Consider the following 10,752-nt stretch of genomic DNA (forward strand, 5'->3'; position numbering starts at 1 on the left):
TTGAACTCTCACGGCCGTCTCTTGCTCCCAACCTCAAAAATGCTAGGGATTTGGCAATTCTGCATGAAGGAAAAGCTCCAGTGATGTGTTCCTTCTCTCCGAGCTCTCTGTCGAGCTTCTCACATGTGAAAACTTGCGTAAATGGGGGAAAGTCACTCGACTTTTCCTCTCCTTCCTCCATTTGCTGCTCGCAGTAGTCAATAGAGTTGCTTGAGCCTAAAGGTGCTCGATTAAGCATCTCTCGATCCCAAAAAAGCCCCACACAACTACGGAAGAGACGTGCGATCACTCCTCTTTTATTTTGCTTCAACTCCTCGTTTCTCCTTCCTTTCTACTTATGGTTCTTCTGCTTGGGGACAACTTCTTCCTCTTCTTTTTCTCTCTGCCTCTCACGCTCTCTCTTGCTCGCTTTCACTTGATCTTACCTGGAATGGATAAAACAAGACTCCAATCCCTCTAGAATAACCTTCGAAGGCGGCAATGCCAACGATCATAGGTGTCAGAAGCATAAACTTTCATTTTCAATTTTTTTATTTTTCTTTTAATAACTAAGTTAATAAAAATTTTATAGGTTATTATTACAATCTCCCTTCATAAAAAATTCATCATTGAAATTTAAAGTACAAGAATATATTTTATACCTTAATTGAAAAAATGTGGAGTCTTTCTCTCATCTTAGATTCCTTCTCCTAAGCGACATCTTTGTCTAATGCTTCCAAATACATGAGCAAAAGGATTCTCCAACTTCTTTTATTTTAACATCATAATCTATAATTTTTACTGGCTCATCCATAAATCTCAGGCCAAGGTGAATATCTATGGGGTTTATAACAATCTTGCTAGCCTCATCGATAATATATTTTCATAGTAATGAGATAAGAAACACATTATGTACCCCATAAATGTGTTGCTATGACAAGCTTATAAGCGACTTTCTATACCTTTTGCACGATCTTATATGGGCCAACATACCATGGGCTTAGCTCTCTGAACTTTTTCAAAACGTTTAACTACTTTCATAAGGCTAAACTTCATAAAAACAAATTCTTTTATCTCAAATTCAACTGATATGTGTTTGGCATCATAATAACTTCTCTGCCTATCCTAAATTGCTCTCAGTTTATCACAAATCAGTCTAATCTTCTCAATAGTTTCATCAGCCTGATCTTCTCAATAGTTTCATCAACTAACTCAACATTAATTATTTTATTTTCATCAGTATTTGTCCAACAAAGAGGTTCATGCATTTCTTTCGATAAAAGGCTTCATAAGGAGTCATACCAATACTAATCTGGGAGCTAATATCGTAGGCAAATTCTATCAGAGCGATGTATATTTCCTAGTTTCCACCAAAATCAAGCATACAAAGTCTAAGTAGGTCTTTTTAAGATTTGGTTCATTTCTTCTTATTGACTGTCTGTCTTAGGATGAAAAATTGTACTGAACGTCAGTTGAGTATCTAAAGCCTCTTAAACTTTCCTTCACAATATGGAAATAAATCTATTGTCTCTATTTAAAGTAATAGACTTTGGGAGTCCATATATTCGTACAATTATATCAACATAAGTTCTACTCGGCTTATCCACATAATTCATTTGTATGATATGCATGAAATGTGCGTAATTGGTCAGACGATCAATAATCACCCATGTAGCATCACGACCTTGCCTTGATCTTGGTAGCCCAATTACGAAATTCATAGCATGCCCTCCCATTTCCCTTATCCTACTTCTATGGATGTTCCCCCTATTGTTCTTGTCATTGAGGAGTCTCTTGTTCTAGTGAGGGCACCATTCGGTGAGTGCACGATTCGGTGAGCCCCATGATTCGGTGAGTGCACCATCTCTTCCTCCCACTATCTGTGTTTACACTCGGCGTGCTCGTTCCAATACTCCTACTATGGAACCCGCTACCTCCTTACATGACTCTGACTCCACTCCGGGCGACATTCTCAGCACGACCCCTCCTCCGAATGAGGAGGTAAGTTCTTTGAGTAAGATATGCAATCAGGCATTCTCTCTTTATTCGATGGTAAACTATGTCTCTTTTCGTTGTTTAAGTCTGACCTACAGAGCATTTGCTACTACCCTGATGGACCGTCAGATCCCAACTATTATTGAGAATGCTCTTATTGATCTAGCCTGAAAAACAATAGTAATGGAGGAGATGAATACCCTTCAACAAAACCATACATGTGACGTTGTTGATCTTACTCAGGGTAAGAAAGTTGTGGGATGCCGATGAATTTTCAGCACCAAGTTCAACTCTGATGTGTTCAATGCAACAAGGCAAGATTGGTCGCCAAAGGGTACTCACAGACTTAGAGTTGATTATGAGGATACATTTTCTCCAGTGGCTAAGTTAAACATCATTTGGGTCTTGTTGTCTCTTGTGGTGAATTTGGATTGACATTTATTTCAACCAGATGTCAAGAATGTGCTCTTGAATGGAGAGCTTACAGAAGTGGTATACATTTCTCTCTCTCTCCTGACTTTAACTCTACTGCCTCCAAAGGGCAAGAGTGCAGGCTGCGAATGCTTTTCTATGAGCTAAGGCAGTTTCCGAGGCCTGGTTCGATAAATTCACAAAAGTGGTTGTGGGTTATGTTTTTACTCAGGCTTAATCAGACACACTCTCTTTGTCTGGTATTCCTCCGTTGGTCAAATAGCTATCATTATTGTCTATGTTGGCGATATTGTTGTTACAAGTAATGATCTCCTAGCATTGGAGTCCTTGAAAGACATTATTATTAAATCATTTGAAATGAAGGACTCGGGGTCATTTTGATACTTACTAGGCATGGAAGTAGCTCGATCATCTCAGGACATTTTTCTTTCTCAACGCAAATATGTGGTCGATCTTTTGACAGAGAATAATCTTCTTTTATGCAAACCCATGACTATTTCTATTCATCTCAATGAAGAATTAACTGACATTCTCAATGTCGTGTCTGTCAACAAGACTCACTACTAGCATCTTGTGGGGAAACTCATCTACCTCGCTCATACTCGTCCCAACATATGTCACACAGTTGGTATAATGAGTTAATTCAAGCACGATCCCTATGAGCACCATCTCCAAGTTGTTCACCGGATTTTCCACTATTTAAAAGGTACACTGGGCTCAGGTTTACTCTCTCATCACACCTCTCAGTCTATTGCTATTTATACAAATGTTGATTGTGTCGGGTCGGTTCATGATCGAAATTCTACATCGGGGTGTTGCTCATTTGTATGGAGAAATTTTGTCACGTGGAAAGACCAAATACAAATTGTGGTTGCCCGGAGCGGTGTTGAAACTGAATTTTAGTCTGTCCCTGGGAATTTTTTAATCTCTCTGGTTATGCATCATACTCTGTGAACTTCGCATGTCAATCTCCATCCCACTACAACTATTCTGTGATAATAAGTCTGCCATAAGATTACTCACAATTCAATCCAACTTGATTGTACCAAATATGTGGAGATTGATGAACACTTCATTAAGGAAAAGATTAAGTCCAGAGAAATTTGTGTTATGTTTGTGCCCTTTAGTGGTCAACTAGCAGATATCCTCATCAAAAATCTTCATCGTCCTTTGTTTGATGACTTCAAAACCAAGTTGAACATGATTGACATCTATGCTTCAACTTGAGGGAGAGTATTAGATTTATAACGATAATGTGTAGCTATTATTACATATTATTAGTTTTTATTTTTTCATCATGTATTTCCTATTTGTTTTATTCTATTTTATTTATTTTCTTTGTTGTGTCTATTGTAATTTGGTTTAAATACTCTTCTTCTATCAATAAAATTATGCTGCTCCATTCCAAATCTCAATAGTTATCCTTATTTTTCCCCAATCAATCCCCGTGCTCACATTTCTTGATTTCAAGCCTAGCCAAGGCCTACTCATGCTCGATGCTCACTTGCTAATTCAAACTCATATCCTGTAATTGAACCTATATACAAATATGTATTAACTCATTACTCGCACTAAATCCATGAATCGCCTGATCCATCATCACCCTGCATGCACCACTTAGACCCAGTGTCCAACACTTTGAAGTGATATATTCATATATATACAAATTTGATGTTCAACTGATGTTTGTGCCCCACATTTCAAAAATTATTGTTTCCTGCATTCTAATCATGTTCATTTTTCTTTGTGTCCGTACCATATTGTGATTTTTGCTTTATTTCTTTTCAATGATATGGGAAATTGACTGATTTTCCGTCACCAGGTATATGTCTTGGCCTATTCCTGGCTCAAAGGGAAATAGGATGATCATTGGGGAGCCATTTTGGCGCAATAATGGCATGCCCATATTTCATAAAGTAGGGATAATGCTACATGGAAAAGTCAAATTTTGTACCAAATTCATGAAAATTGTAAAGGTAATTCATTATTAAAGCATGATCGTTTGATCTTTCATTCAGTGGTGCCTTGCTGCTGCTTCTATCGAGTTAACTCTGTATTTTTTCAAATTCTTTGGTTACCATCTCAGTGGACATCAGCCATGCTAACGACTATATTATATTCCTTTTGGAATATTTCCATATTAGTTAATTTGTCAAATCATGTTCAGTGGGCTTGGCCATCTGATGATTGAATGCTTTTCTAATTGGTTCTTTTATGTTTGGAGACTTAATGCAAAATGGTTGCTGTTATTTCACATCATTCATGTCAAGTATGCTAAAGCTATTTGAGTGCTCGCATGTTTATGGAAATTTCTAGCTGATTATAACTAGTTTACTTCCATTTGCAGCATGGTGGTGGACATGTGTTCAAGTCTTTGCAGCGACTGGTGCAGAGCTTGAAAAATGGAACCAAGACATTAGGAGTTGTTCTTGTTAAGAATGAAAGCTGTGTTTCACGTCACTTGAAGCATTGTGCACTGGAACATGACATACCAACAATGGTTAGTGTTATTACTTATTCCGCGAGCAAAATTTTTCATGTGTAGGCTTAGCCCCTCAGGGTTTTTATTTTTGGGTCATTAATGATTTATTCTCAAGCCTATCTGAAATTGGCTCAAGATTGATTTAGTTTATTTTTTGAATCAAAAGAAATTTGTTTATAGTTGGGCTTGATCTAATCTTGATTCAAGTAAAAAATCAAATTTATTTTTATCTATTTTTAATACTAAATAATTAATCAAACATTTTTATACATTCATACATAAGTTTATATATATATATATATATATGCATGTGTGTATAAAATTACTGTAAGATTTTATAGCATTCATAAAAATTTGTTTTCTTTAATTATGTAAGTCAAAAAAATGTATAAAAACATAAACTCGAGAATTTGAACAAATTAAATATTTGTAAGATTTTAATCATACAATAAACATAAATTGATTCATGGTGATCTTCTTAGAAACTTTGTGAAAATTATGTCCTTTCATTTGATGTGCATTCTTGTAATGAAAAGAAATCAAGCCTTATAAAGTAGGGACAGGACCACAAGTTACTCAGGCGTTATTTGACAAAATGGTCCATAAACATTTGATTAAGTAACTATATTTTGACCAATAAATTCAAACTCACCATTAATTATTAAATTATGAATTGTTGATAAATATTATATGTGCCATTAATAAAATAACTTTTAATAAATTATTATTATTATTAATAAAATTATATAGCATTCTTTATGTTATTTGAAATAACATAAATAACATTATTTTAACGTTATTGATAATATTCTCCTACTTGGGTGCCCGTATGATATTATTCAATGTAACAAACATGATATGCAATATGAGTTAAACATTTTCTTAATTTGTTCAAATCATAAATTTATCATTAACCAAAAACTTACAAGGATCATGATGGTTATACATCATCATTATATTTTCTTTCATATATCATAATAATGAGTTTCATACTTAACATAATTTATAATGAGATACAATCATAATTGTTCAATGATAATGTCTTTGCTAAAAACAAATCATAGCTTTCCTATGATTTTTTTGTTTATGTACATGTTAATTCAATATAACAAGATGCATTATTGTATTAAAACAATATTAAATGAGCTCAGAGTGTCAAATACATAAAGTCAATGATAATTTTCAGTAATGCACATTTTTTTGATATGTTCATTAAATATTTATGGTGACAATCTTTTGGTTAACGGATCCACAACCACGAGATTGGTGTTAATATGTTCAATTGATAAATTGTTTCTGAACTTTTTTTTTAATGGTAAGTATTTTAATTTCATATGTTTTTCTTCCTTTGAATATTTGTCGTTCTTAGAGAAGAAAATGACTGCAATATTATCATAATAAATTTTCAATAGCTTGACAATATTGTTGTCTACTCCAAGCCTCGAAATAAGATTTCTCAGCTTCCATGATGGATACAACAATGAGAGACTGCTTCGCACTCTTTCAAGAAATTACTTGTCTAACTAGAAAGAAAAAATAACTAAATGTGGGTTTTTTAATATCTATGCATTCAACAAAATTTGAATCTAAACATTATCTCATCTCAAGGTAATTAGATCCCCTATAAGCGACCAAGTGTTTTTTTTTGTTCCTTATAGCTATTTTAGAATTTTCTTTGTAGCCTTTTAATAATTAATTTTTGAATTGCTTTGATATCTACCCAACATTCTAACAACAAAATTAATAAGTAATTTGCTCCATTTATTTTCGTTCCAATTCATTTTTTGGACATTGCATAAGTCTTAATTTTTCTCCTTTTTATTTAGAATAATAAAACCAAGGCATTTTTTCATCTTAAATCTCTCTAAAACTTTATTAATGGCTTTTGAGACCATCCTGTCAATTCTTTTGATATGTCCTGCAATATTTCAGTCCCTATCACATAAGCTTCCTCTCCCATATATTTCATTTAAAAGTTCTTTGAAATAAATTTCTCGGTTTTATATAATAAATCAAGATCATTAGTTGCAAACAAGATACATCAATATATAAAATCAGAAAGATAAACTTGTTCCAACTGATCTTTAAATATATACATCAGTCAACAATGTTTTTCTTAATTCTATAAGAAATCATAGTTATTGAATTTAGGATATCATTGTCGGGAAATTTATGTTTGATTTTTTTAAGTTTACATACTATGTATTCTTTTCCTTCAACGGAAAAGCCCTCGGGTTGCTTCATATAAACTTCCTTTAAATTTTCATTTAGAAAAATAATTTTCACGTATATTTGATATAATTCTAAATCATAATGATCTATTAAGACCATAATAATTCTTATGTGGTACTTTTTCGAGACAAAATAAAATGTCTCTTTGTACTCAACACCATGATTTTTAGTAAAATATTTAGCAATAATTCTAGCCTTGTATTGTTCGATATTATCATTTGAGTCATGTTTGGTCTTAAAGACCTACTTACACTCAACTTGTTTTAAACATACAGACAATTCAACAAGGTCCCAAATTTTATTTTGATCCATTGATTTCAACTTTTCATTCATAGTGTCTAAGCACTTAACATAATTATTACTTTCCATGGATTGTAAAAATGAAATTGAATCTTTATCAATTCCTAGTCAAATTCCGACTCTTGTAAATAATTCACAATCATTCGAAATAATAGATTTTCTTTTTCTTTGAGAATGTCTTAAAGCTACTTTTTGTTGTTCATCAATCACATATTTATTTGTGATAACTTCATTATGAGATGTTTGATCATTAATCTGTTTTCCTTGTAAGTTATTAAATTATTTAACAGTAGTAGGAACAACTTTAGAATAGGTAATGAGTAAAGAAATTTTCATTTTAATGTTTTCAATTTCCATGTTACGTGGTTCTATATTCCCATTAATTTCATCATTTTCAGTGAAATACTTGCTACGATGATAAATCTTTATCATTTTGATTTTTCTGGATAACCTATAAAAGGTTCACTAATCATTCTTGAATATGTTTCTTTTCATGTGGATTATAAATTGTTACTTTTTCTAGGCAACTCCAAATATGTAGGTGCTTTAAATTAGGATTTCTTCATGTCCAGAGTTCAAAATGAGTCTTTGGAATTGTCTTATCAGGAAACACATTTAACATATACGTAGCGGTTTTTAAAGCATGTGTCTACCATGATAAGAGTAAAGAAGAATAGCTCAACATACTCTTAACTATATCCATTAACATATTATTTTGATTTTCAGCTACTCAATTTTGTTGTTGTGTGCCCCAGATTGTGTATTGAGCACATATGTAGTGTTTTTTTTTTAATTTACAAAATAGACAATAGCATTATCTAAATTCATCATATTTTTTATAATATTTCTCCACCTCTATCAGACCTAACAATTTTTATTTTTTTGTCTAATTTTCTTTCAAGCTCATTAATAAATATCTCTAAAGCATCTATTGATTGACATTTTTCATGCAACTAATAGACATACTCATAACATAAACAATTATCAATAAAGATAATGAAAATTTTTTCTCCACCAAAAGGTAGAACATCAAAAGATCAACATATATCAGTATGTATAATTTTCAAAAAATTGTGTGCTTCTTATAACTGATTTATTAATTGTATTTTATGTATTACACTTAATATAATCTACACACATTAAGATCAATAAAATCTAAATTAGGAAGAATTTCATTTATTACTAATCTTTGTATTTTCTTTTTAGATGTATGATCAAACGTTTATGCCACAAACAAGATCTTTCAGTTATTACACCTTTCATTCTCATACTATGTTGTAAGTCAATAGAGTCGGAAGAAATAATTTATCAAGCTATATTTTATATAAACCATCTCAAAGAAAACATGAACTATTAAAATGATTTGTAAACAAAGTGAAACTTTCATTTTCAAACTTAAAATAATATATGTTTGTATCAAGTCTAGACAAAGAAACTAAAATTCTAAAAACAGAAGAAACATAAAGAGCTTGAAAAAATCGCTAAATGATATCAAGTGTCTAAGATCAAATGATACGTTCCAATGGCTTTGTTTGATTTGATTTGATTTCCCATGAAGACGAACTTTTCATTTGACTATATGGTTTGAGTCATAAATAATCCATGCGTCACATTTGAAACATAGGTTATACAATCAGAATCAATCCACCGAGTATTATAAAAGAATTTAGCTAAATTTAATACAAAAGATATAAAAGCATTAGGTTCATCTTTATTTTTGAATCTAGTTTTTATTTTTATTGCATTGTTTCTAGTAGTGTATATGTTTGTGAAAGAAATGACATCTATCATCATTTTGTTACTTTTTTTAGATGAGGACAGATCACACTTTAGCTTTTACGTGTCCTGTATTGCTCTCCACATTTTTTTCCTGGTTTCTTTTTAGCTTCAGGCTATCCCATGAGATTAATTGAGTGAATTTATTATTTTTTAAAAGCCTTACTTCCTATTGAATAAACATATTTTATAATTCAGTTACATTTCATTTATCTTCTATAGTATTGTAGTTTATTTGGAATGAATCATATTTATGAGGCAAAAAAATTTTAATGAACTATGCAAGGAAAATTTCACTCTCGTCCATTCTCATTGTGACTAATCTTACTGCACTATTTGACTTTGTTGTAATATGTTCATGCAGAGTATGTGAAGCATCAAACTTAATAGTGGTCAAAATACCCATTAAACTCTGGACAATTGACTTATTTGCACTCATATTGAGACGAATTTTTCACAAACTTTATAGATCTTTTAGCATCCTCAGTTTTTTGAATTGTTGTTTAATGATGTCTGCTACAATCATTCCCATAAATATTAAGTTAAGTATGTTCGAACTTTCCCAAGCATTATAGAGAAATTGTTGTTCAAAGCTACTAGTATCGATAATAGCAATAAATTTATCATTTAAGTAGAACCAAATTAATATCCAAAACACTGAAATAGAATTAAATTTGTTTACTCCATTCAATAAAATTAAGCTCATTAAACTTCGTAATAGACGAAGCTTATTAGATGCCGAAAAATAAATATATAATACTCATGCATGCATATACTGAATGATAAATTCAAACACATTAGATATATTCATATGATATTTAAAAATTTATTCAAATTGATATTAAAATTCTTCTTTGAGTGATGCTACAATATACGATAATAAAACATTATTGATGCTAACTTTATTTTTCTTACAATTATTAATTATGTTTACTCCAATTAAATATGTTTGCTATGTTTTTTTATACTAAGCATATCCAATCAAGTATATTATTCAACCACAATCACGTTCATGGTCACAAAATTGACTGATCAACATTTGGGTTGTCAAATAATCAATAAACTTCAAGTTATTAATACAACAACAACAACAACAAAGCCTTAATCCCACTACGTGGGGTCGGCTACATGAATCCTTTTTCTCCATTGCGTCCTATTTAGTGTCATATTTTCATTTAGTTCTAGTAAATTAAGATCATTTTTAATACAATAAGCCCAAGTCTTCCTAGGTCTACCTCTGCCTTTCTTAACACAAGTCGAATCTAAAACATCTACTCTCCTAATCGGATCATCTAATGGTCGACGTTTAATATGACCAAACCATCTAAGACGACTTTCTCTAATTTTGTCTGTCACAGGAGCTACACCAACCCTATCACGAATATATTCATTCCGCATTTTGTCTCTAAGTGTAAAGCCACTCATCCACCTAATCATTCTCATCTCGGCAACACTTAACTTATTATTATGCTTCTCTTTTAAAGGCCAACATTCAGCGCCATAGAGCATTGCAGGTCTCACCACCATCTTATAAAATTTTCCTTTCAGTCTTAGCG

General features: G+C 31.8%; 1 protein-coding gene across 4 annotated transcripts in view; it reads left to right on the plus strand.

Annotated features, from left to right (window-relative positions):
- The window catches only part of LOC110017817, a 38,604-nt gene that overhangs the window by 23,443 nt on the left and 4,409 nt on the right, over window positions 1-10,752 (plus strand). For all 4 annotated transcript variants that reach the window (XM_020714931.1, XM_020714932.1, XM_020714933.1 and 1 more), the window contains exons 8-9: window positions 4,229-4,382; window positions 4,754-4,906. In XM_020714931.1, the coding sequence (XP_020570590.1) occupies window positions 4,229-4,382; window positions 4,754-4,906 (307 nt within the window). The remainder of the gene's footprint in view (window positions 1-4,228; window positions 4,383-4,753; window positions 4,907-10,752) is intronic.

Source organism: Phalaenopsis equestris, unplaced genomic scaffold (assembly GCF_001263595.1).
Source record: "Phalaenopsis equestris unplaced genomic scaffold, ASM126359v1 Scaffold000002, whole genome shotgun sequence".
NCBI lineage: Eukaryota > Viridiplantae > Streptophyta > Magnoliopsida > Asparagales > Orchidaceae > Phalaenopsis > Phalaenopsis equestris.